Consider the following 27,695-nt stretch of genomic DNA (forward strand, 5'->3'; position numbering starts at 1 on the left):
ACAGGTAATAGTGATAACTTGCTCCAACAAGCCAGGGTTTGTGTCAGCCTCACTCACTGTAATTGAATGGGAATAAAAACACCAAATCTAAATAAATGTAGCACATTAAATCAAAAGAAAAACAAAGAAAGGCTAAAAGTGTGTAACTGATATGAACTGTGAAAAATATTGCTTATGTTATTATTATAATGACAGGGTTTTTTCCTGGAGTGCCATAGTAATCACTAGGCCGGAGAGAGGCAAATTTACATTGTAATGTGGTTATACAAATAATAACACAGCGATTTTATTGCATTTATTCATAAAATATTGTCCTTCCAGTCGTGACTTTGTTAGTTTTTGAATTGTGTTAAGGTCAAGTTTTGATTCACTTTAAGTGAAAAAGTATAAGAAAACTTTAAACAACTGAGAAGAAATTTGGCTCTGTTTGAAGGAGGAAGGGAGAGGAACATTGGAGCTCTCCTGCTTTGTGGCATCCCATGGGAGCTTCCTCCCAAGCAACTTTATTGGCATTTTGTACCACCAAACCACTCTGCATCTCTTTTTTAGCAGAACTGGGGATCCTTTAAGTGAATAAAACAAATTAAGGCAAAAGAAAAATGAGTCCTGACTTACAGCCTTGTCCTGTTTGTGCTGATCTCAGCAGCTCACTGTGCTCTGGTTGAGCAGCCAGGCTCCTGCAGGATCACCAGGCTGGAACTTCCCAGGAAGTTTTCTTGCTCTGCTCCTAAATCCCCTGTGACAGCACCAGGACACTGCTGGGGGACTTTACTGGGTCAGGCATCTCAGCCAGAAAGGTCAAAAGTCCATCCTGAGCTACTGCACCAGCACACAGAGCAGGGTGGGGGTAAGGAATGGCACGGGAGAGAATTTCTGCCTTTAGGGGTAGTTTTCCATAAACTGAATGATGAGCTGGACAGAATCTTCTGTGAGTGACTTTTGTGAGACAGAAGAGAGAGTCATGACCCAGAACCAGCATTTTCATCTTTAAATGATCACTATAAACATGATAGGGCACTCCAGTCTTTGTTCAGAGTATGTTTATTCTCTGCTCAAAATACTATTTATATATATATATATATATATAAAATATATATTTATCTCCCTGCTCAAAAGGGTGGCCAGAAATGGTGGCATCATCAGAACCAGCCTCTCCTTTGCCTGTTCACTGAGTGCATGACAAAGGCAGAGCTCCTGCTCTACAAAGATGAATGTCTGAAACATGAGCCCCAATGGATCCAAACTGAAGGCAATGTTTGAGCAAATATTCTCAGTCTGGAGTCAGAGCTTTTGATCTGGTGGTCGTTTCAGAGAGGGAAAGAAGGAGCTCCCCCAGAGACGTGGAACATGACTAAGGTAAAATTGCTGAGGTATTTTTGCCTGCATGTGTTGTGCATCTCTATTTCCTCACATTCTGCAAGGTTCTGACATGGAGACAGAGCTTCCCTGAGCATCTGTGCTAAATGAGCACTGCAAAAGAGGTTTCCCTAGCAACTCAAACCATATGTAATAGCTTAAAATAGCTTTTCTCCAACTCCTAGGATTTCTTAGTGGTTTGCTCACAATTTCCATTTAAATCAAGGTATGTTTGCCCTGTTGAAAAAGGTTCTTCATTTTCCCACCCTCTATTAAAATGAACAGGGTTTGAAAATGTTCATTTCTTGTCAGAATTCCTCCCTTCCTCTTGACTCGTAACTTATCAGATAAACTGAAGCATGGCAGAGGGTGGAGGTGGCTGTCCACTTTCTCAAATGTGTTGCCTTTGTTTGCTGTTCAAAATATTTTATTGGAAGTGTATTGGTCTGTAATTATTGTAATGGGAAGTCCCAGCAGACTTTGATTTCTGTGAGGTCAGTATAATGAGAAGATAAACTGTGCAACTCTGAAATATAATGGATCAATCATAGTGTACATGAACTCCACTTTGCTTTGCAAAGCTGTCTGAAGGTAAATCTGGATGTTTAAAAAGCCTGCTCAGTTTGTGTTTGTCCCCAGGAAAATGCTCTTTTACATGAGTGAGCTGTGATGCCAAGAGGTTGGGTGATGGCTCTGAGGTAATAAAAGGAGCAGGCAACAGATCTGAGACATAACTCATATATTGATTTTCAGATCCTAGTCATCAAGCTGAAAATTTAGGTTGAGAGCACTTGAATTTGATTAAATCAAATGTTAATATCCAGGTAAGAAATCTAGATTCATGTCCCAAGGTTTTCAAAATATGTACAACACAACTAAAGGAAGGGCCAGGTATCAGCCATTGCTCTCCTTTCCACTAAAAATGTTTCTTTGGCCTAAATAGGTTCTAGTGGAGAATGTGATGAGGCAAACTTTTCATCCTGTAAAGCAGCATGAGAGTACAGTGCCTATTTCCTGGCAAAACACTTTGAAACTCTATTCATTTAGATGCTCTAGCACACATTTAAGCCTGAAATAAAGGCAAGATGTTCCTTTAAATACTTTTAGTTATCCTCTTGTTCCCTGGGAGCAGCAGAAAGGTTTTAGTGAAATATCCTGATTTGTCACATAGGATGGAAGCTATTACTACAATGAAATCAAAGATGTTTCAAGCTAAGAATTCTTGGATGGGCAGAATTTTTGTGAACAGCCAGGCTGTCTGGTCTTGTTCTAGCTATTTTAATTTGCTTTGAGTTTTCACTGTTGAGCATTTGCTTGGAAAAGGAGGGAAGGAGGTGGTCTGGGAGCAGATTTGCTGTCACAGCAGGGTGGGAATTTCCAGTGCTGGTGTTTGTGTTGATGGAGTCACTGAGGGGGAATCTGCTGTCACAGAGGTTAAATTGGGTTATAACTTTGTTTTAGAGATTATTTTCTTTACGTTTATATCCTATACTTCAGCTCTTTCTGTGAATCCCAACAGTGCTTCAGCTTCATTTTTTAATTCTTTTACCCTGCACACCAACAGGTGCACAACAAGTAAGCCACAGTCTTATTTAATTGCCTGATATAATCATTCTCTAAATACATTAGAGAATTATTTTATTCTAGCAGAATAAAAGGAGCTAAACCAAACTGGTCTAGTTTAGCTGGGCAAATTTAGCTGCTTGATTACAACAAACAAATCCCTTTATATTTTAAATGTGTAGGATTTTAGTCGTTTTCCTCAGTACAGTATTCCGAAGTAAACAATTCAGCCACAAACCAAGGGTGAAAATAAATAGTTTCTTTCTGTTAGGATCCTGTGGGGCTCTAACTTTGAAACCAAGCAAAACCTTCTCCCCCTTTTCCCAGAATGTTTCACCAACCATCTCATTTCTTGTTGATCTTTCAGTTGCATAATCTCAGTGGGTCTGTAAAAACCGCTCTGCACTGGGCACATGTGTTTAATCATCTCCTTAACTTTTTCTGGAGACATTAAGAAGTGATTTTAAGAACAGTAATAACTCTTTAAAAAGTCATTTAACAGCTGTCTTTGCTGAGAGCGAGCTCTGTGGAGTGAAAATGAGAAGATAATTGAATCATAAAAAAATTGTTTTGAAATGACTGGAATTGTCCTAGATTGTTAAATTACTATTAAATGACATTTTTTCCCTTGCCTGTAATAATTCATCTTTGAAAGCTAGGCTTGTTAAATGTAGGCCTGTAAAGTATTGTGTGTTTTCTAGTAAGTCAGATTATTTCTCATTATAGACTTCTTGGTGGGTAGACAGGGTTAGACTTGATGACATCCAGAGCCCCTTTTCTGCTTAAATTTTCATATGAGTCTGTTTATATAGCTATGAAAAAAAAAAAATTGAATATCCAGTCCTTCCACAGGGTGAATATAAAATTAATTTCAAAATACAATTCTTCTCATTCCTTTCATCTTTAATAACTGTTTCAACCCACTTCAATACCCCATTTTTTTGCTTTTCAAGTTCTTCAGAAGATGTCATAACAGAAGGTGAGATTGGGAATACATCCCAAGGATGCCTTTAAGACATTGTAATTCCAATTTCTGTACCAAGAGCTCTTGTATGAGGTCACAGCATTGTTTAGTCAGAATTAATTCATTGGTCACTGTTCAGTGCATTTGCTCTTGGCCTCAAAAGGCCTTTTTCTCTTTGTGAATTATCATCTGCTGGAAACAAAAAAAAGGTGATTTTCCTCTTAGATTTTAATCCTGCATCAGATTCCACTTACTAAAACTTTATAGATTTTCCACACTTAGCAAACATTAGATATCAAATTTTCTTTCTTACCCCCAGCTACCCTGTTTCAACCAGTTGTGAGTGAATTTCCATAAAATAATGTCACTTCTGACCCCTTTCAAATCTGCTACAAACATCTTAAACAATCCACTTCCAACTCATATTTTGACCTTTAGCTAAAGATCAATGTTAGAAGAAAATTAGTTTTTGCTTGTCCCTGAGGTAACAAGGGAGCATTTTGGTTGTCCATTGCAGGCTTGCAGAAAATCATCTTTTTAAAACATGATGCTGGAATTGATATTAAATTGTTATAAATGCTATAGGAACTGAAAAATTCTCCACAAGACACAAACATAGTTTCTTTTCCCCGCTGCTACTTCTTGCCAAATTACACAGTGTAAAATCCATATAATTATTATTTCTAAGCACTTAGAAATAGAACTTAAGTCAGCAAGAATTTGCCAAGAATAACATGTCAATGTAAACTGAAGTGCCTCATTAACAGCTTTCACTAGAAATTATGGAGAACAGAAAATAAATAGTTGTCATGTATGCCTTGAATATGAGAGTTTTATTTTTCAGTGTGTTCTGAAAGTTCAGCCTCAAGGACTGTCTGCAGTAACCCCTTTTGGAACAAGGGTGAAGCTGGTTTGAAATCTTGCTGTTAAATTATCAATGGATCACTGACAAATAGGAAGGTAAATCAAACTGGTTCCTAAGGAACTTAGCACTGAAGGTCCTCTATAGCTTCTCATAAATTTTCTAAATTAATTGAAAAAATGAGGATAAATCTTTGGTATGATATATTACAACTGGAGATCAAGCAGAGAAGAGCTGCATGTATGGTGGGGTATTGGATCAGAACTGAATAATAAATCACTGAATTCAGAACTGAGCACTAGCTCAGCCAGCTGGAGACATTATCTGATAAACACAAGATGGAATTTATTTGTGCAAAGTGTTGGTTTTAGGAACAAATAACTGCAAAAAGTGTACAGATGGTTTGGGAACAGGCCTCTGGTACACAGGCAGGAGTTTCACATGAATCACAAGGCAGGCACGAGCAACAGCACCACATTGTTGGTAAGAGAAAAACAACTACTGAGGACATTGGAACAGATTTGAGTCAGGATGACACAGAAGGAATCCAGCTCTGCACTGGAACTGCCAGACTCCAACAGGAGCACATCCAGCTCTGTCCCTGACTGCAAGTCCAGACAGACCTGCTGGACACAGGCAGGACAGCAGTGAAATATCAGAGCTGACAGGGTAGGAATTCTGGGAGCAGACTGCACAAATTGCAGCTCGTTAGGATTGCAGCAATTTTCAAACACAAGCAGAAGGTGTCAAGAAGGAAAGTGTGGCAATAAGAAGAATAAGGAGAACAATATACATATATATTATACAATGTGTGTGTGTGTATATATATGTATGTATATATATATATACAATATATATATATACACTGATGGGGAAAGACCAAGGCATTAATGAGCTTAATTTGTACTGTAGACAAACAAGGAAGCACCTACACCTAGTTGGTCCAGCTTTGTCACAGAAGGATTGAAATGCTGTCTGACTACATGTCCAGCATTCTTTATACTTATTAAATACTTATTTGTTAAACTTAGGATTTTTTGAAAGTTTTTTTTCAAAATTCTGGAGATTCAGTGAAAATAAAATTGGAGTAGCTCTGTTTTAAAAAATAAGGACTGCCATGATGTGAGATTAGGAATTGTCATTTCTAAACTTTACCTCGGTCATCTGAGATTGTTCATGGAACTGAATCCTTCCCCACAACAGGGAAGCAGAGTGGTGATGTTCCCCCCTGAATGCAGCCCTTTTTCACCTTCTCTGCCCAGGGCACATCTCAGTTCTCCCTTTCCCTGCTGCCTTGGGATGCATTATCAGTCATCCCTGTGCTCCACTGTTTATTTGGGTACCCAGAACTTCCCTCTCAATCTGGTTTGACCAGTGGCTTCACAGGATAACTCATAAGTTCCATTTTCACTACGAAAATTATTACCTGTTTTTCTTTATTTCACACTGTAATGGGAGCCAAGGCTGTTGTCTGCTACTGGAGCTAAAAGCACAACTCAAGGGAAAACCCTCAGACAGAGGACAACATCCGAAATATATATTTATATATTTGTCAGAGACAGTGAAGAAAATAGTTTGATAGTTATTTCCATATGTCTACCAGAACCAAAAAATGTGAATTTTCAAGTCTTGAGATGAACTATCAAAATAGCTGTCTGTCAAAAATAGCCAACACAGAAAAGGATTGCCTTTGGGAGGAGGCACCTCCCAAGTATCTGTTTCCATTACTGTGCATCAGTAAGGACTGGATTATAACATCAAAAGATACTATGAGAATTAATTAGAAATATATTTTGTCTCATGTGGGAAATTAGAAAACATTTTTCCTAGAATTTGTCCCAAGCTCGAGTTTGTCAGCAATTTTTCAGCCACATAATTAGAAAAAAAAGATGCAGAAGAGAAAAATGATGAACGGATGCTACATTTACTCTTGAAATCTCAGTGCCTTTGGGCAACTAGGAAATACTTAACCAGCACACATGGTCTGCAATAGCACACTTGTGGAATCACAAACCTGGCAGGCATGCAGGAAGGGAGGTGATAATGTGGCAGAATGTTAATAAATGCTGGGCACAGTGCTCTCATGGAGAAGTCAATATCTGTGAGCCCAGAAATTATTAAGGGAAGTAGTTGAAGTAATTCAATATATTTTTTTTCTTTTTAGGACATTTCAGTGCTTTGTCAGTCTGTGTGTGCACAGATGTGTCCATGGGGTGCACACAAAGTTTCTGTTGACTGTCAAGATCTAACAATCAAATCCTCCCAGTGTGTGCTGCCTCTGGATCACTGCCACATCACTTTCTTTGAAAGGAATGGAAATTCTTCCTGGTCCCCTGGCAGAGGAGCCTGAACCTCACAAGATTCCAGCAGGGCAGATCAGAGATGTCAGATAGATCAGAACAGCTCAAGTGCTCAGCTCCCCCAGCCCTGCCTGCTGAGCCACCCACAGGTTATTTCCCATGGGCCCCTACAGAGCTCCCTCATTAAGCCAAACCTGAAATCTCTGAAGGTGTTTTCCCTTCCTTGGCATGGCCATATTCCACAGGTTTATCTTGATGACCACCCCAGCAACATCAGAAAATGCTGCACTAGGAAATGCACTCTACAGAACAAATAACTTATTGGCTATGCAGATTTTAGCTGGTTTCTCTTTTTCTCCCATGCAGAGGTGCCAGTCCTCATTCAAGGAGCAGATTGGTGAGAATCAGATGAGGTCAGTAAATAAAGGTTATTTGCTGTTTATCTTTTTTCCAAACTACAGGTCTGACTTCCATAAGGATCTTAGAGGAGGTCAAGGCCCTAGAAGGCTGTTTGAGCAGGTTCCCTGAGCAGCACTGGACCAGGCAGTCCCCTGGATGCTGAGAGGCTTTCCTTACCCTCGTGCCAATAAGCCATTTATTTATGGCCCAAAATGTATTGGTTGACCACCCATTAACTGGTTATGATTAGAACAAAACTAATGAGTTTTAATCACTTGAGCCTCATTTACTTTGTCACTTGTCATGGGATATAATTCAGGAGCAAGGTGGACCAGAAGGGTTTCTTTAAGTCTTGCACTATTTTATCGGGGGACAAGAATACCAAAAGGTTGAAGAAAGAAGAAATATGAGTATTGACGATCATGTTTGGTACTTTATTATTTAACTTTCCTCCTCAGTAACTAGCCCCTATTTCATCAAACCCCAGGGTGCTCTCTGTCCAGCACTGGCAGCATCCAGTCCTGAGGTTTGAGAGAAAGAAAGCTCAAGTTTTTCTGAAGAAATTCAGAACATTGTTTTTACATTTCCAAAGTTTTCCATGGGAAGCATTAAACTCTTAGTAGAAACTCTGCTTTTATGTTCTGCTCAGGGTTGAGGTGTTAGCCAGATTCTCTCCCTTTTCTACTATTTTGGATGTCCATGTGATGCTCAGCAGAGTCCTGCTTTAGATCCACCTAAAAATGGGATTTCTCCAGGAAGAGGAAAATCCACTGGTTGAGAGAGAGCTGCTTTGAAGGTGCAGAGCTTTTGTGGTCTAAAAGGCAAATTTATCTTTGGTGTCCTCAGATGTGGATGTGAAATTTGCTCAATTGACATTTGAAATACCTGCACAGCCCCTGCTGTGGTGGCTTTGGCAGTATGAGAACGTGGGCTCAGGGGACCTGCAAAAACCTGATTTTTGTGTGTTAATCACCAGCAGAGCCCATTGATTACCATTGATTTGGACTATCTGGAACTTCTAAAGGAAAAAGGGACCAGGAGTGATGTAAAGGCACGATTTTAAATATGAGACATTGTTTTGGAGAGATGAAAATATATCCAGCTGTTGATATCTACATCCTAGATGTAGGTATAAGGCTGCTTCTCCTTATTTCTTCTCAGTATCTCATTTCTACCCAACCAATTAATGTATTAATTAATGCATGACCTGTGCTGGATGCTGTAGGGAAAGGAAACAGAGCTTTACTTAATGATTTCTGTTGACATATATTTAAGATATTTGAGCTATGTTGTCCTTAATCATCAGTTTTATTTTCTTGAAATAAATTTTAATTCTAGAGAAACTCATAGCCATTAATCACTTTATAAAAAAATCAATTACCAATGCAGCTTTTGAAGACGTATGTTAAAATAGACTTTAATCTACAGCATGCAATGATGGCTTTTACTGAAATCTTTAAAAACCCACTTATTTGACTATAGCAATATATGATATATGCAGTTCCAAAACTATCCTAAAAGCTGCAACTTTAAACAGCTCAAGAGCAGAACTTAAATTGGAATGGATATGTAGGTACAGAACTTCAGGAGGTCTTTGCAGAAACTTTATATTTATAGCTGGAGAAAATGTCACATCTTATTTTAGAAGGCAGTGGTTTATTACCTCCAAACTGAACTGATAAGGGGTTTTTTTACCTCCTTCTTCACATGGTGTAGAATCTTATTTAGATGACTAAGTGTTCCTTATTTTTCTTCGAATTAAATCAATCTTCCTTCTAAGATGTGTCTAAAATCATGGGTTTTTTTTCAGGAAATTTGTACTATCATTTGGACTATTGTACTAAGGGTCTGCTGCTTCCCCATTCCAAACCAGCGCCCTTGGAAACAACAGAACTCCCACAGCCCTTCCCCAGTGCTTTTATTCTGTCCTGATTTTATCTGGTACCTACTGACTACTGGGACTGGTTTCCAAGTGACATTTTGGAATGCAGTTTTTGCTGCTCCATCTGCAGATGTTCCCCACAGCAGATGCACAACTTGAAAATTAATAACTGCTAAAAATATGCAAGCTGTCAGCTTGGTTTTTACTGAGAGAACTGTAACTTCAAGTGAGATAAATTTGTATTTAAATGCAACGTAATACGTTTAAATCATGTCCAAAGATTGATAGCAATCTCATCAAACAATGCAAACAATCATATCATAAATGTTTGATTTAAGTCCAAGGTGGGGAAAGGTGGGGTAAAAATGTTGCTGGATAAGCTAAAAATACTGACATGAGTTTTGAAAGAGAAAACATAAAAAAACCTTAACTAAATAAGTGGTATTAACATTGTATTCTTTGTTATTCACAACTTAAAAATAGCTCTTCCTTTGTGCTTACACCTTTCAGGTCTCATAGCTAGCTGTAATGTTTTTTCACCTGACCTTGCAGAAAATATCTGTCTTAGCCTACTAAATAAGCTGTGAAAGTACTGGGATTTCAGACAAACCTTTAAAAAAGCAATGAATGATGCTCCCTTTCCACTTAGTTCAAGGTTAATTTTACTTGCCAGGAAGACAGTAAAAGAAAATCAGTGAGGGATTTGAGAGATCAATGGCAACCACGGAGCCCATGCACCTCCAGCAGCTCCCATTTGTCAAAGTTGCACCCATTGACAAAGTCAGAATGAGGACAGGATGTCAGGAGGCTCCTTTTTTTCATTGCACTCACACACAATAAATCAAGAGAAGGAATTGATATGCTGTGAATGTTGATAGAGCAAATCTGACAAACTGGCAGATTGTATGCATATGGAAGAGTTATGGAATGATGTACCTTAAGCAAAGATCACAATTTAATGACAATGTTTCTGTTCATTTTTCTGATGCAGGAGTGTTCCTTCTCCTCTGAGTGTGGGTGTGCACAGACATAAAGTGAGACGAATGCAGTCAGGAACTCTGCCTGAAAACAAAGACAGTTCTAGGGAACAACTTGGGAGCAAGTCTGGCTTCCCAAGCGCAGACTCTAAAACTCCTACCTCTCTGCAGATTCATCTGCATTTTGCTCTGTGATCATCTGCAGCTCCTGTGTGGCTTTACTTGACTCTTCTTTGCCGGAGTTCTGCTCGGTGCTGGCTTTGGGGCTCTCCTGGCTGGGGCGCAGCTGCTCGATGAGGCTCTGCTGGTGCCAGCTGTGGATGGAGCGGTGGTGCCCCGGCGTTGGCCCGGGCACGGGGGCCAGGATGTTGTGGTGCACGGGGCTGCTGTTCTTCTTCAGCCCATTTCTGTCCCGAGAGTGGCTCTTCAGCCTGCTCTGCACCGGGGTGCCCCTGTGCTCGTAGCCTTCCTGCTGGTGGCAGCCCCCGGAGCCGGCGGAGCCCTGCGAGGGGTGGCTGAACCACCTCCAGCGGAGCCTCAGGATCTGCTTCACGTCAAACTCTTTCTTTCCAGAGACTGACATGGTTTTTCCAGGGAGAATGAAAAAAAAAAAAAAAAAAAAAAAAGAAAGAAAAAAAAAAAAAAGGACAAAAGCCTATTCTTTCAGGAAGGAAATGGATTCTTTGTTATCTCTTCTTTCAACTCCTCTTCTTAAGGAAAGGCAACAGAAGAACAAACACCGGTGGCTCTCCCCCTCTCCCTGCTGATGGATGCACCGCGAGCTCTCGCAGGCGATGCTGAGCTGCTGTTAGCTGTATAGGTGGGAATCCATACTGACAGGATGATGAGGTCAGACCTTAAACAAGTAAATCAGCTTAGCACAGGAAAGCAGCAACCATAACACTCCCCAGCTGCCGGGCTTACACACTCCCAGCTCTCCAGCGCGGCTCCCAATATATAACCCAGCCTCACATGATCCTCAGGGAGCCCGGGCTGCGACTTAAGATGCAGGGAAGCATGCACAAATCAAGTGACAAGACTTTCTAGCTATCTCACGGCGTTCTCCATCGAGCCTGCTAATTAGCAATGCCGCTTTTCACGGCGGGTTTAGAGAGGATGCTTCCAGGCTGGATTTTGGTGGCGATTCGCTGGGAAACTCTCCCGCAGCTCCCGCGTCTCCTTAAGGCTCCGCGTTTGTTTGTCTTGCTGTGTAACATTCCTACAAATGGCCTCGGTGTGGTAGCACTTACCTAAAGGAGAGGCAGCGTTTGAGTGCATGGTGCAGGACTGGCTGTGTTTTCTCACCTACGGATGGGTTTCTCCATATAATTCAGGGCTAGGAGAAGAGAGGGAGGGAGCTCAGGGAAATCGGAGATGTGCTCCCTGAATGACGGGATCTGTGGCAAGCACAGTTTCCTGGCTAAGTGCCTGTGTAAACAGCCTTTCCCATCCTGCTCTTGATTTCTCACGGACAGTGAAACACTCGTGGGGTTTTTTTTTTTGAAAACACCTTTCTTTTCTTTCTTTTGATAGCGTGTGCTGTAACGCGTTTTCAGCAGATTTAATAGAGGAGATGTTTTCATTCCCATCCCCTGGTTGCCAGGCAGGGCTGTGAGAACTGTCCCCTGTGTGGTTTGAAATAATGTACACAGAATGTTTTCATGTGCAAATTGAAAAGGAATGAATGGACTGGATTTTTTTGATGTTATATTCTTCCAGGTTGGCTACTGATGGTCTGTCCAACTGTAAGCAGTGTGCAGAAATAGCAAAAGCTGTAACACAAAGTCAGTAGAACATGATTCAGAGAGGATCCCTCTCTAACACACCTCTCCTCTCAGACCTTCTGACAATAATTTCATTTTTCTCTTTTCTATGAGTTTTTCTTCTTTTCTTTACCAAAATTCTATGATGGGACATTGACCCTTCAAATAAAATTTGCTTATCAATCTTTTGGACTTCATATAATACAAGCAAGGAAATGTGAAGTTAATAGAACCAAAAGAAGAAGGAAAAGCAAAATGAGAGCCTAACAAATTTCCAGTTTTTATTCTGGGCTCTCCTGCCCCTGTCCTATTCATGGTATTCAAGCAAAGGATATGCAGCATCATGGGCTGGATGCATGTGAGAGAAATTAAAGGATGAGTGAAGAACTCATCAAAATAATTGAAAGATCTTTTCCTGTCTAGATCCATAGAGGGAAAGACTTTGTACAAAAGAAAACCTGTGTGAAAGGCTTGGCCATAAAAGGCAGAAAGGAAGGAGCTGAGGGAAGGTTTGACAGACGCAGCCAATGCATATTTGTTGCTATAGAGAACACTGAGGCTGAGCTGTTGCAATTAAATTTACATTAACAAGATTTCCTTTGAGAAGTTCTAGGAATAGAGAGAAGCTAGAAAACTTATTCAACTTCTAATAGGTTACGTTAAGAAGAAGGTGTAAAAAGGCCTTAAAGTACATTTAGTAAGGGAGTTCAAGTTTATTGAGGATATGAGCTGATAAAGAAGCTGCTACCAAACTTCAGGGATATTAAAAGATTTATAGACAGTGAGTGGATCAGTGAAAAGGCTGGGCACTGAGCAAGAGATTATTGTATATCCAGAAGTCAATTTAAGATGTTATCACACTTTATTGACAACCTTTTACAGCAATCAAAAACTTTCTGAAGACCCAAGTGTTTCAAGTATTTTTTCTAGCATTACAGGTATATAATATTCAATATTCAATACTGTGTTTCAATATTGAAGCATCTATTCAATATAATGTTTCTTGACTTCTCAGTTTCAGCCTGCACACCTAAGGATGTTTTTCTTTTCAATTTCACACAAGTAATGAGACTCAGTGGTATCTCTATATATTCCTGAGGATTGCCTACATGGCAATTTGACATCTATTTTAGGGAGGGAGTCTCTATATAACAAGTTAATGAAATAATTTATGATGAAATCTTGTAGAGGTGGACAGAGAACACGGTTTCTTTAATCAGGTCATTGAGCTATCTCAGCAGCTCTGTCAGCTCCTCTTAGCAACAGCTCTGATACATTTAATCCATAATTTTCCTCCATGTCACAAAGCTTCTGTCGGTTTTCTTCCCTTAAATCTCTTTTGCTGAAGTCATCCTTTGCTCTGAGATATCATCAAAAGCATATTCCTTGCATTTTACTGGGGAATGTACAAGCAGCACTCCTGCTTGTGAATTACTCCTGTTCCTGCTAACTCAGTACAGGTTTTAGCAGATATAGTGAATTTAGCTAAAATTAAAACAGTCAAACTGGATGTTTGCTGAAGAGACCATCTTGCTCAGAAAGTCAGCTTGAGTCAGCACAGGATATGTTTCACATGGGGCATAAGGAGATTATTTTTTTACAGAGCTTGTTAGTGCTCTGGCTAAAATTTCAGTGTGCTGTACCAGGTCAACAGAAGTGATTTGATAACCCAAAATTTCAGGCCTGAAATTATTGGAAGTGTGGCATATATATGTATAACCCTGGAGGAGCTTTATGCCATGCACCTGCTTTTCACCATTTACATTTTTCTTCTGGTGAGAAAATTAGTTCTCTTGACCCTGAATGCAATGAGTGTTTACTTGTGGGTGATTTCTTTCTGCATCTCTCACACACTTTTAGGTGTATCTCTGATTGGGTTCAACCTTCTAAATGAGAAAAGAGACAAGATGTAAGATTTTTCAGTTATTGCTATCCCTAATTTAAGGCCTTTGGTCTCATTAAGATGAATAACCAAATAACAGCATTATTTTTCCCCTCATGGCTGGAAATCTCCAAAGAACAGGATTTTCTAGGACCACAGCCAGTCCAGCCAGGGCCACCAAGAGGGTCAGGCAGCTGAGCACATGATGGATGAGGGGAGGCAGCTGCAGCAGGATTTGTTCAACCTCATGAAGAAAAGGCTCAGGGGCATTTTGGTGCTGCCTGGAGGTACCTGATGGGAGAGCAGAGACAGAACCAGGCAGCTCCTGAGCAGCCACAGACAGCACTGGGGGCAGCAGGCACGTGTTGGGCCAGGGCAAAAGCTGAGGAGATGTCAGAAAAACTTTCTGTGGTCAGAAAATCTTTCTGCCTGTGAGGGTGATCAGGGAGGTGGGAGGAGGCTGCCAAGAGAGGCTGTGGCATCTCCTTCCTCAGGGAAAGTGAGACCCACTGAGGATGGGGAGTAGTTCTTTGCTGGATATGAGATGGACAATAAAAAAATTTGAATTTTTTATTAAAGTCAAGGATAGCTTTGGAGCAGAGCTCCCCAGTTCCAGGTAACTGAGTCAAATAGGCAAAAATCTGCATAGGCTGAATGAGACAACCAAAAAGCACAAAAAGTGAATAATGTTTTCTCATATTTTTGAAGACATTTTTTATCTATTATATTACATTATTTAGAAAGTCAAAATAATTACTCATATCAATATTGTTTACAGAGTTTGCATTGGGAGAACAGCACAATAAATTCACATGTGCACTGATTGTTGATTATTAAACCAAGCCCTATTTAAAACCTGTTCCCTCTGTGCCCAAGCTGTGTTCCACAGGGTCTGCACACTTTGTGTACTCAGCACTTCCACTGCAGACCAGGCCAGACACAGAGAACAAGAAGTTGAATATTTTTATTACCCTGTTTTGAAAAATAATGCTAGAAAGAACTGCCATTAGTCCATCCTTTGTGCAAGAGATAGGCCAGGAAACATCTGCAGAGCACAGCAGCAGCATTCAGGAGGCAGAGCTGAGGGGAAAGGAACAGGACAAAACCCAAAACAAATAGCTCTATTTAAAATCTGCAGGAAAGCTCCTGCTTTCTTTTCAAAGAAAACTTTGACTGTCACAGCCACAAATCAGTTTAAGACAGTCAGTGGCTTCCCATACTCGCCACTGAAGGAGGCAGGAGAGATGATCCACTTTAGGGAAGGTGTTGACACATTTAAACGCAATTGCTTCCTCAAATAACTGGGAGCTGTCCTACAGATTGCAACCCACCTACAAAGCTCTGTGCCAAAACTGGAAAAAAATCACAGCATTCCCACAAGATCCAAGGAAAAAGCATGTGAGACATGAGCCTGGTATGAGTAAGTCTGACTAAGATCTTGATAAGCAGTGGCAGTGTTGTCCCCCTCAAAATGGAACCAGAATATTGCAGTGAAACAGGAAATAGCAAATATCCAGAAGGGTCTGCCATGGACAAGGGCTTGAAAGTGATGCCACCAATGCAGCAAAAATAAAGCTCAAACTCATTACTTGAAACACTTGTCACAGATCAAGAACAAGATATAAAAGAATGGAAAAAATGTGGATTGATGCAAAGACATATAAAAATTATTTATACTGAGTTTTATTCCTGTGAACTCTCCTCAGTTTATCAACCTCTTTCTCGTGCTGGTGGGGCAGGGTTGTGCAAACCTGGCAGTGTTTATTAAAGGTGACTGCTGCTTACCTAGTAACCACTATAAATTGCTAGTACCTACCAGTAAGTAGTAGAATTGTAGTTTGCATTAAACAGATGGATCAAACAAACATATCATGGCTTATATTCCACAAATGTAAAAGGATCGTAATAGTTAGGTTCTTGCAGAAAACACTTGAATTTTGTGCACACTCAGTGATAACAACAACCCCTATTTATCCCCCAATGATTGCTGTTGGAGATGAAGGGCTATGGAAAGGATCTGGCATACCTTCAACAAAGCCCAGTATGTGGATTTGACACTTGTCAGTACAGCTCTGTATCATTTGCCATCCAAAAGCCTTGGCAGAACAAGGACTTATGCCCAAGGTCAATCTTCTCTGGGAAGTTTTTTAATGTGACTCTTGTTCATGCTCTCTTAAAAAGTTACAAATGGCACTTTTAATTGCAGGAGAGGGGAATCCTGGAGGCAGCTGTATTTCTGTGCTCTGTAGAATGTAATGGCTCTTAGGAGTATTTAGGTTTTAATCCCACAAGTGTGTTCTGAGGCTCCTGAAAGGTGCTGTGTGTCAATAAAGCCTCTTAAAATATGTAGTGCTGCATCTCTCCTGAATCCTTGGTTTCAGGGGTTGGAGAGCTCTTCGATTATTCCTGGGAAAATGAGCAGCCTGGGGCAGGTGTTGGAGAGGTCTGAGCCAATTGTTTGATGTCTTTGTCCTGAATGGCTTCTCTGAGGTGCACACATGGATTGGAGCTCAGGCACACAGCCCAGCTCCCACCAGCTGGGGTTTTGTCTCTGCAAGGGTGCAAAGAGGAATTCTGGAACAGCAGCTGCTTTGCCTTTACAGCAACAAGGGAACAGTGTCACTTCTTACAAGATGAGGCTCTTACTGCTGGGGTTTGGTAACATAATAATCCACCAACCTTCATTTTCCCTCCCAATTGTCATCACTTTTCCTACCAATTTTCCCAGAGGTTTATCTCTCCTTTGTGATTCCATAAGAATGCAGGGGACAGAATAATTTTTAAAATCACATGTCCAAAAGCATCACAGTCAAAGCTCATCTGAAAAAGTGCTGTGAACCAATATCCTTGTCAGCAACCTGTCTCCAGCATCCTGACACCACTGCTTTGCTCAAGTCGCCTGTAAAGCACACAATAACTCAATTTTTACTTTGACAAAAAGCCATACAGATCCACATCACAATATTATTGTTGTTCAGCCTGGCTCTAGCTGCTGTCAGCTGCCAGAACACCTTGAGGCTGCACTTTCACTGTGTGATACTGGCCCGGAATATAAAAATACAGAGCTACATTTAAAGCACTCTAGTCCTATCCTTCTCATGCAAAAATAATCTTTGGTTCTTTCATGTCTGCAGTTTTTAGAGTGGAGAGACTCAGCATTTCTATTTTGGTGTGTAAGGAATTTTTAGTGTTTTCATATTTTCTGGGGGAAGAAAGAGATGTACATGTAAGTACTGTACCATCAAATGAAATCTGGGAATTGATAGGAAAATAGAATATGTTTTCTCTTCATATCTATTGATTAACAATAAAATGGTAGTGAACAGGAGTGATTATATTTGAAAGTGATAGCAAATTTCAGGGAGAGAGGGATGGCATGAAACCTCTGGAAAACACAGTTTACTGAATCTAACATACAAGATTCTGAGACAAAGCCTATTAATGACAGATTCCCAAAGGGCCAGAGAGGCACAGCCTGCTGAAGAGAAACAGAAGGACAGAAACCAACACATTAAATCTATTTAGTATAAAATGGCTGAAAAATCCAGTTATGGGCTAGGACAGGGGTGTGATTGAGAACATCACCTCTTTTTTAGTGTAGATTATGCTGGTTTAATGTTTTTCAGAACTTCACCAACAATCTTATTTGATACAGTTCCTTATCTCTTCATCTTGTACCTGAGTTTTGCTGTGATTTGTGGCACCCCAAGCCCCAGTGATGTGAGAGGAGCTCCTGTAGGTGTGACAGAGTTTCAGTGTTAAAAGCTGCAGATATTTAAATCAATTTTCAGTTTCCCAGCTCAGTTTGGGGTGTTTGAGTGGGGTGCAGCTGCTCAGTCCTGCATGGCTGGAAGGGGGGAACTCTCCAGCCCCGAGCTGGGCAGCAGCAGTTTCTGGTGCTTGGGTGAAAATGTCAAGTGGCACCATTCCCTGAAAGGTCCTCTGGTGATGTGCAGGAATCAATGCAGGACAGAAATCCCCATCACTGCTGGGTGCTCGTGCTCTGATGAGATCTGGCAAAGGAAAGTGGCTCTTTTCTCTTTGATTAAGGAAAATACTTGCAGCTGCATACATTAACTATAGAAATTCTATAGCAAAGACAGCTCTGCTGTAATAAATTAAATCATATTGCAAGTACACTACCAGGAAACTGTTTCAGCAGAAATTAAGGGTAGCAAGCCTCCTGAAATTAAGCTTCTGCTGAAATAAATTGGTAATATCTAGCTAATATAGCTCAGCATATGTCACAGATGAGAGAGATGCTCTTGGCTGACAGTGTCAATTTAAAAGGCTGTTTGCATCAAATCATTTTGAGGTCTCAATTTGCACATCAGGGGTTACAAAGAACTTTACTTTGGAACACATATTGAGTTGTTTGGCACAGCTGGATTGACAGTGTGTGGCATTAATTTCCTAAATTAAGTTACTGCTAATACATTTGTTGGTGAGTTCCTGATGGCTTACCACTTTCTTGAGCATTTAGGAATATTGGATGCCATCACCATTTTCATGTAAAATACAGTTGTCTTTAAAGAACTAACCCTGTAAATGTGGTGGTGCTAATGTGGAATTAGTTATTACAGGAAAAAATAACTCCCAAATTCCACTGCTCTAAAATACTCAATTCAGCTAACCATGGAAACACGCAGAAAAGCCTTGGACATGGGATTGCTTTTTAATCACTCCCAGCAGTTGATTATATTAGTGCTTTATTTCATAATTTTATGTGTCATGTAAATGAAAATGTTATGCGAGAAAGCAGTGGGAAAAGAAAAGCTATTTGCCTCTCCTTACTTAATAACTGCTTCTTGCTGCTCCATTGAGGTGTTTTTTCCCTCTGAAATTGCTTTCTGTGTGCTGGAACACAGCTCATTGTTCTTCTGGCTGACAGTCTAATCATTCTGCCTTGCAGAGCTCTCACTTACAGCAAAGGCATTGCTGGATTACCAGGACATCCAGTCCTCTGGAAAATAACACATCTTTTACCTTCAGAAGGAAATAATACTGAAATTCCAAAAATCTGTGGTGTGATTCACATCATTTATATCTCAGGATCTGTAACAACCTTCTTTTCACCAACTTGGCCAAGTCCAAGGAGCTTTAACAAACAAGAGAAGATTATTCTGTCTGGCTTTTTAAATACCCCTACAGTAACTACATTCTTTCTCACACAACTTGCAAAATTCCAGTTGCCTTTTCACCTAGCTCAAAAGCAGAGAATCCTCTGCCTTAAATGTCTTATTTTGGTCAATATTTTGATTAACAGTGCACGAAACTTTCAGCAGCACTGCCAGCACGTAGGTGACTCATTAATCTGGCTGCACAAATCAGCTTTGCAGGACTGAGGGCTAAAGCACAAAAAGCTACACGTGTCACAGGGTTTAATGGCAGAGGTGTCCTGAAAGCCAAAGCACAGCCTGGCTGTGTCTGAAGAGGGAAAAAAAATGTGTATTTAGAACAAATACAGCATTTAAATTCTCAGCATGTAGAAACAGCTTTACTCAGTGCTACTGTGATTTGAGGAGAGGCTTTGCTTTGTGTCCCCCTTTTTCAGGCTGTTTGGGGACATTATTCACCTGTGATGCTGATATATGTCAGCAGTACATAAATGTAAAGGGGGAATGAGGCAAAATAAAAGGTCTTCACTGGTCTTTACAAATTTTAATGGTGCTCCTCAACAGCTGCTGGTCCTCAGCCCAGCTCAGGTTTTGTGAATCAGCCCACAACACCCACGGAGAGTTTGCAGTGCAGGGCACATCCCAGCTGAGCCTGTCACAGGAGGGATGTGGGTTTCAAAGACACAATAAAGACTTTTCAAACCACTGAGCATGGTTTGTGTGGCACCTGAAAATGTCACCAGGCAAACAGGCTTTGCCTGGTGGGAATGAAATGCCAGAATTGCTGCCTGGGCCCTGCCAGGGGGCTTGCAAGGCACAGGTTTGTAACCCTTTCAGCCCAAGGATTAAAGAAACATGCTTTGAAAAAGAGGAATGGAAAAGAAGGTTAGAGTATTTTTTCTTTTTGTTTTTGTTTTTGTTGGAGCCTATTTAAATTACTGCCAGCAGTGTAAAATGGATCAGAGCTGCCATCTCAATTTTTAATGAGATAATCTGCAAATGGGAAGATCTTATGCACATGGTCCAGGTCAGTGCAAAATTGTCCTTACGTGATGTTCTCTTTAGTAAGCTTTAAAGTACTTGAAATGGATCATCCATTTCCCTGCAAAAGGGACAGCTTTTATATGAATAGACCCACTTTCTTTAACTCCAAACTAAAGTCTCTTCTTTTGTTTCAGTGCTTGCTTGTGCTGTCATCCCTATAATGAATTCAGTGCTGAATTCCATAGCATGACTAAAGCCTTGTCTTACTTTATTTTGCTTTAGCTTGAGGCTTTAATATTATTATTAATATTTGATTTTTTTATTTTCTCTCTCTTCTTGATTTTCCTCAAAGCCGGTTTTGCTATTTTTCCTACATTGCTTACCCCTAGGCTGAAGGCACCTTTCCTACCTTTGTAATTTAGCAGTGCGATGTGAACACAGCCAGGTGGAAATTCCTGTGTTGCATTATATAATCCATAAACTTCCATTCATAACTATCTAACACAAATAATGGCATTTTGAATTTGGAATCCCCCGAATTGCTTTTTTTTTTTCAGCAAATAAACATAATTTTAAAACTTAAAAAAAAACCAACAAAAACAAACCATACTCAGGAAATTATATGATCCACCAGTAGAGTCATTAAGTTTGTTCAATTCTTCAGTCCTGTCAAAAACCTATTAGGTTTCAGTGGGTTCTCCCCAACACATAATTCTTGCCAGGCATTTCTTTCTTAATTACATGGCACAGGCTGTCAGTTTGCAAATGTTGTATAGTACATTAACAGTCAGAAATACCCGTGTTGAGTTGATTATTGATGCTACTGAAGCTGTGCTGCAGAACTGGAAGGGCTTTCTTGGCTACTTTTGGGCTCAGCTTTCATTGCTTACAGTTGTGGAGACATTTTTGGGTGGAGAGAAATAAGCTTGTATTCAACAACTACAGACTATTTGCTCTGTTTGATCAGCCATAAAAGTCAAGGCAATGAGATGCTTCCTGATATTTTGAAGTATTTGAGGTAGATTTCAATGTCTCACTTGTCTCCTTGTACCAAATCAGGTCTGTGAGTGTGTGCAGCTACAGATAAGAAGTAATTCAATTCCTAGTAAGCAAAAGCAATCTGTTGAAAAATTGGGATTTTTCTGATGAAAATGCCAGAGTATTGGTCTAGAAGTCATAATGAGAATATGTACTGGGTATTTTTTCATTATCTTTGATCCAAAGCTCTGGGAGCCTCTTCAGAAATCTTTAAACAATTTCTTAGAAAAGCAATATTCCTCTATCTTTACTTTGCCATATATAAATTAACTTTATGCTCTCTGTGACCCTTCTCTCTTTAAAGCAGAGACCAGAGAGCTGATTACCTCAATAATTAATTTGGCCTGACCCTTGTCCACGTGAATCACCCAGAAGGAAATACACTGGAACAGAAAATATATTGAGTATTCCAAGAAGTGTTCTTGCTCCAACCCAGAGCCACAGGCCAAAATCTCCATTCTGTTTCCCAGACAAGATACATCCCTGAGCAGAATAATTCCTCAAAGAAAGTAATGCAGTATTTCTGTCTCATCAGTGCACTCTGATCATGGCAAGGGTGGCTTCAGTGGAGAGGTTTCAGGGCAGGATTTTTGATTTACTGGAAAATAATGCCATGGACCAGAATAGTTTGGTGCAACTGTTCTGCTACTCGTATTTTGTTCTTAAAATAAGGCACTCAAGGAATTGTGCATCACTCTTCTTTGCCTTATAGAATTTTGTATTTCAGAAAATCTTGTTGCAAATTAATTCATCTGGATAAATATCTCCCCCTATAAAAAACACAGGTTTTTAGTGAAAAGGCAGAATGTTGTGCAGCCTGTCAGGCTGTGGGGTTGATTTCAGAAATGGCTGATGCCAAAGGAAAACACAATTCTGTAAACAGCCTGGTTTAAAGTGAGTCTGAGCTGGGAGAGCAGAAACTCAAAAGTTTTGTGTTTTCATCAACTGCTAAACTGGTAGATAATAACTATAGAGAGATAATAGCTATAGGTAGATAATTCAGATAATTTCCTAATATCCATCCTGAACATCCACAGAAACCAAAAAGGAGCCTGTATTTACAGTTACCCAATTTCCTAAAACACTCAAGCCTAAATCTCACTACCTTTGGAAAATTTGGCATAACCTCACCAGTTTTGCTGAATATTTCCAGTCTGTTAAAGCATGACAGTGTCCACTCACACTTGGGATTGGTTTTTTAAGGTGGTGTGTTTCAGTAGAAAACTTTCCTGAGGGTATAAGAGGTGCTGTGAAAGGAGAGGTGGCAATAATTGACTCTGCCCTGTTAATCTGTTCTCAAAGCTTCCCTGGTTCTGAGCGTCCCAGGGCAAAACCAAGCACAAACTCTTCCCCCAAGGTCCTGAAAAATCACCACAGATGGGGAAAGGAGGAGGGAGGGAGAAGGGAAGCCACAGGTGGCAGAGCCAAATGTCCCAAGGACATTTCTTCCCTATTTTTACACGCTCAAGATCTGCCTTGGAACTTGTGAGCACCACTCTGTCACTGGGATTTATGAGAGCCTAAAGCATTCACAGAGATTTTAAAGACAGGCTCATTTCTTTAAATCACTGCAAACAATGTGTCTTTAACAGTCCTCTGTGGTGTTGCTGGTGCGTGAGGAACATTATCCTTGAACTTTCCCCCAAAGGTCCTGCAGTGTTACTAAAATCTGCTCACAATAAGCACATTTGCAGATGTGCAGACACAGAATTATAGGAAGTACAAACAGGACCCCTGTGTAAAGCAGAGCACACGCAGAAGCAGAGAGGTTTATGATTCAGGGAGTTTAAAAGACTTTTTAATAGCCAGTGAAGGAGGTTGTTTGCTTTAGGAAAGTACATACAATAATAATGCACGCACTCAGTGCAGAAAGAGAGGAGGCAAAGCAATTCTTCTGCTCTTAGTTGATGTTATTTGGATAATGAGCCGCCTAGAATGAGGTATTTTGCCAAGATCCTTGTTTAAAATACTTTGTCAGGCAATCTGAATTGTAACTTATGCATGAATCAGCCAGACCTAATGTACTTCATTATTTTTTTCACCATTATGTTGCTGCTGCAGCACACAGATCTCAGTGATCTCAAACTTTTGGGGAAAGCTTTATAGACCCCACCATGAAATTGCTAAAGGCCACTTCCTTCTATTTCTTGGGATTTCACCATCCATGTAGTGACTAAAATGAATTTATAACAACAAGGCCACGGTGCTGTGTGTGCTGGAGGATTTGCTGAGCAGTGCAAAGGTGAAACACAGGCAGTTCACTCACGGAAAAGTGAAATGTGCAAAGCAGAGTCTGTGCAGAGAATTCTGCTCTGCTGACATAGGGATTATTGCATTTGCTTGACAGTGAGCACTGTGAAAGATCCACAGAAATGTCCATCACTCAGAGGCTTTTGAAGATGCTGAGGATATTTCTTATCTGAAGTGTCACTGATTGTTCAGCTGCATCTCTCATTTTGAGCTGGGTCTAAGTGTGGATGGTTTTTTGAAGACTGAGTGGAAAGAGATCATCATTCCTTAGGAAAAAACCCTTTATATGCTGTATTTCCTGGCATTCTCTCCCCATGTAATAGGATGTTTGAGTTGATGCAGATTGTAATGTAGTTTAAATATATTGAGAACTTTGAGCTGGGAATTGGAAACCCAAATTCAAAAGCTCTAAGAATTGGACTATAATGATAAAATTGTGCCATCAGTGCAGTTAGTGAATGACATTCAAACTCCATTATAAATTTAAGTGCTTTCTGCATTACCTTCTGTATTAATAAAACCTGTTTGATAGGTCTAGGGTTTTTTCACACTGCTCTAAATTTCATAAAATTAGGGCAACTATTTCTCCTGCTCAGAATTTCCAGCGGGGAAAAAAAATCTAATTATTGGGAAACTTCTGGTTTGAGTTCTGCTGAGGTTCACAGGGGCACAGGGCAGTGACCAAAGGTGCTTTTGCTAACCCACAGTAACAGAACTGCCTTTTAAACTCTGCTGCTTCCCTCAGAAGTGGCATTCTTATCTTCTGCATGCTTGACTAGAAGTATATAAATATTGCATGCTTGATTTTAAGCCAGGCAAATTCATAGTGGAAATGTAGCATTTTAGTAGGAGAATCCAATACTGAGGTCAGAAGAGCTGGAGTAACAGCTCTGGAAGTAAATGCCAGAGCAAGGACTGCCTCATTCTGTGTGGGATGGATATTTTTTCTTTCCTTTTTTTTTTCTTTTTTTTCCCTTTTTTCCCCTTTTTTTGTCCCTTTTTCTTTTTCCTCAGTTTCCTTTTTTCTTTTTTTTTTTTATTTCTTTTTTTTTCTTTTTCTTTTTTTTCAATTTTTTTTCCAAGAGAGGAATATGGTGGCTTGGCTTTTTTTTGTTGTTGTTTTTGGGGTTTTTTTTGTTTTGTTTTGGTTTTTTGGGTTTTTTTCAATAAGAACTTAAAGATTTTTTGGACAAGGACCTTGGTTTGAGATCAGCTTTTAAACTTGAGCTCCAGAATTTGGCAGCAGGCAGGAATGTTGCCACGGCAACCCTTTATCCCAGGCTGTGTTACTGAACCTCCTGCCGGCTCACCCACGGCTGAATGCTGAAGGCAACCTCAGAGCCTTTTGAGTGTTCTGTCCTGGACCAGTCCTGCAGGCCCTGCCAAAAACAGCCTGGACTTCAGAGCACCAGCAGCTAGCTGGGAAAAACTGGGGAGAAAGGTTTTCCCTTTGGAGGTGAATGAATTATTCCCTCAATCTTGGAATTTCCACCCTCCTGGTTAAACCACTGGGTGTTTTCTGGTGAGCAGAGGCGGCTCACAGACGTTTTCAGTCTGAGGGATGGGGATTGCATCTGGTTCTGGAATAGCCTTGGAATTCAGGATGTGTCCTCTTCCTTCTGCACTGGGTGGGGCTGGAGGGCTGTCCTTGAGGAAGAGCTCCCAGATCCAGCTCTCAGAAGGCCTGGGAGATGTTCTGTGAGCCCCACAGTGCTGCTTCTGCCCGTTCTGTCTGTGCAATCAGCCAGCTGGTTGCAGTGAAGCAACCTCAGTTCAGCCAATTTTTAATTTCTACACTCCTCAGTAGCATCTGTTCATTCTTCCTTTTTTATTCACAAACAAGCTCAGTGCTGGTCAACCAAAAACCACTCAAAAAATGTAGAATTAATTACCTTATTTGGGCTCATACCCTCACAGCTTTCTGTGTGCGTGTTTGTTATTGCTTGGGAAGTTTTTATCTCACTTTTGGCATTTTGCTCTCCAGACTCCTGAGCAGTTAACCCAAACACCTCTCTGCTCTTCATCACTCTGACTGCTTCCTAAACTTTTTCTTTGTATTTAGAAATACTTGTACTGTGATACACTTGTCAAAATGTTCTGAGAAAATAAGCCCCAACTGGAAATGCCTGTCAAATAATGCAAAACTGACAGTTTTAGTCAAATTAATGATGACTGATACCATTTGCCACAAGCATCAAAGCTTCCAATAACATTTTCTTCCTGGCAACAGGCAAAAATATTTCTTTTTTTTAGTTGAATTACTTTTTTTAAATTTGGTGGTATGAAATGAACAAGGTTAGGATTGTATTTACACAAATTCCTTGTAATTTATCTCATTATCTGGTTAAACATGCTGCTGTATAACAAAATACCACAGCCCCTCGTGACATGAAATTTTCTAGTCTACTCCTAACAAGCTGAAATATATATATGTATAATGTATATTATATAATGTGTGTATTAATACATTATGCATGAGCTCCATAGTTTCATATAAGTTTATATTTAAAAATTTCCATATTTTCAAGTAACTTTGTGGGTGATCTGTAGGTGGAGGAGTAGTATTGGGAATTTATCTTTCAAACCTAGCACGAGATGACAGCTTAAGGCTGAGAGAGGGTTTTGTTCTGTAGCTGAGACTGGGGCAGAGGAGATACTAAACAGGAATTGCTGCAGAATTCCTGTAGATTTAACAGAAATTCAAACACCACATTGACTTATCCTATGAAGGAATTGCAGTAGTGCAAGAGATAGGAAATTTCATTGGATTTCACATTTTTTAACACTTTCAAACAAATGAAATGTGAATCCCACCTGAAGCTCATTCTACATCGAGGCTACAAACCTTAATGATGAGCACTCCTTGCAAAAACCAGAATATTTCCTCTGAGTAACTGAAGAGCAGATATGTCCAATGTAATTGAATTAGTTTTAAAACCTTCTGCAGAAAAAATAAAAAAAACAGGGAGAAAAAAAGTTTTGTTGTTTTGGGGTTGTTTTTTTTCACTTGTGTTCTGGAAGTGACCGTGAAAATAGAACTTGATAGAGCCCCAAGGCACAGAGCTGAGGAGAGGAGCCAAATCCCCTCTGATGCTGCAGGATTTGAGCCTGCTGCAAGCCCCAGTCTGCTGTGAGGGGCTGGATTTGGGCAGGCAGCAGCACTGGAGCCAGAGCTCCCAGGGAACACATCCATCCCATGGCACTGCCAGGGAGGAGCTCAGCAGCAGAGCCAGAGCTGCTCCAGCAGCCAGGACAGCTCCTGCTCTCCCAGGAAAGCTCCCTGCACCAAGGAAAGCAGCCAAAACAGGAGCCAAGGGCTGGCATGCTATAAATCACCCTGCTCAGATCAGCCTTTCTTGGTTTGCTTTTCACCCTTTTTAAGCATAATTTTCATGATGTTTGCTGGAGTGGCTCACCTGCCAGCTACAAGCTGTTCCATGAGAGATTTTTGTTTGTGCTTGTTAGCAGAGTGGGTTTATGGATCCTCTGGCTCCATTGGGCAGCTGGGGATCTAAGGGAGGACAACAATCCATGGTGACCTTGTCTTCCTTTAGCTTCTCTGAATACAGAGGTTTTTGTCTTAGACAGGATTATCATACACCAGAATCCATGGAAAAATAAATTCACAGTAAGTTTAATGCATGTGTGGTAAAGTAGAACCTAAACCCTAAAGGTGTTTTATCGTTTCAAATTCACTATTTCAGCTCCTGCAGCTCTTCCAGTGGCTCTGGATCCATACCCAGGGCACAGCTGGGAGAATTACAGGGGAAAGGGGAAGGAAAGGGAAAGGAAAGGAAAAGGAATCTCAGTGATTTTCAAGGAGAAAAGAGCTTCCTCTCTGCATTGGGTGAGCAGATCCTGTATACCCCTGTCCATGGAACCAGGATCACAGAGCTCAGTCCTGTGGTCATGCACACTTTGCCATGTCCCATTCCTCACCAGCAGCTCCTTATTTTTGAGCAACAAGATGGAATTTTGCTGTTTCCCTGCTGGGCTGGGTCACATCTGACACAGGGAGGTTTTCAGGTGCAGTAACAGCTTTTAGAGGAGAAAAAGGCTGAGGAAAACCTTCCCCTTGCACACTGAAGCAGGTGGATTGTGTCTTGGTGCAACATTTGCATTTCATTCTTTGAATAAATTAATGTTTTAAAGCAAATGCCCAAGGATATTGCAATTATTTTTGCAATTCATACATTTATTCAATGCCTATCAGAAAAGCTCCTGTTAAAGACAGGAGGTAAACTGGGGTAAATGTCAATTACTCCTGGCTTATGTTAGGTCTATAGTGGATGCATTTGTAAGACATTTTAATATTTAACATTTGAAAACTTTGACTGCCAGATTTTTAATAATGCTGC

The 27,695-nt window shown here is 40.4% G+C and overlaps 1 protein-coding gene and 2 long non-coding RNA genes across 5 annotated transcripts in view; 2 read left to right on the plus strand and 1 right to left on the minus strand.

Moving 5' to 3' along the window:
- Window positions 1-10,470, plus strand: part of LOC135304251 (uncharacterized) — a 92,643-nt gene extending 82,173 nt beyond the window's left edge. Inside the window, exons 2-3 of the long non-coding RNA XR_010365687.1 lie at window positions 7,412-7,458; window positions 10,318-10,470. This is a non-coding gene — a long non-coding RNA (uncharacterized LOC135304251). The remainder of the gene's footprint in view (window positions 1-7,411; window positions 7,459-10,317) is intronic.
- Window positions 1-27,695, minus strand: part of KLHL4 (kelch like family member 4) — a 71,693-nt gene that overhangs the window by 25,429 nt on the left and 18,569 nt on the right. Inside the window, exons 1-2 of one of the 2 annotated variants that reach the window (XM_064426489.1) lie at window positions 11,554-11,769; window positions 10,465-10,879 (exon numbers count right to left, since the gene is read on the minus strand). The exons of the other annotated variant lie outside the window; for it this stretch is intronic. Of the exons in view, the coding sequence (XP_064282559.1) occupies window positions 10,465-10,879; window positions 11,554-11,581 (443 nt within the window). The 5' untranslated portion in view covers window positions 11,582-11,769. Of the gene's footprint in view, window positions 1-10,464; window positions 10,880-11,553; window positions 11,770-27,695 lie in introns of those variants that run through there. 2 annotated transcript variants of the gene reach the window in all.
- LOC135304249 (uncharacterized) overlaps window positions 19,550-27,695 on the plus strand; it is a 121,453-nt gene continuing 113,307 nt past the window's right edge. The window contains exon 1 of one of the 2 annotated variants that reach the window (XR_010365685.1): window positions 19,550-20,092. This is a non-coding gene — a long non-coding RNA (uncharacterized LOC135304249). The remainder of the gene's footprint in view (window positions 20,093-27,695) is intronic. The other variant, XR_010365684.1, reaches the window with a different exon arrangement.

The sequence above is a fragment of the Passer domesticus genome, chromosome 7 (assembly GCF_036417665.1).
Source record: "Passer domesticus isolate bPasDom1 chromosome 7, bPasDom1.hap1, whole genome shotgun sequence".
NCBI lineage: Eukaryota > Metazoa > Chordata > Aves > Passeriformes > Passeridae > Passer > Passer domesticus.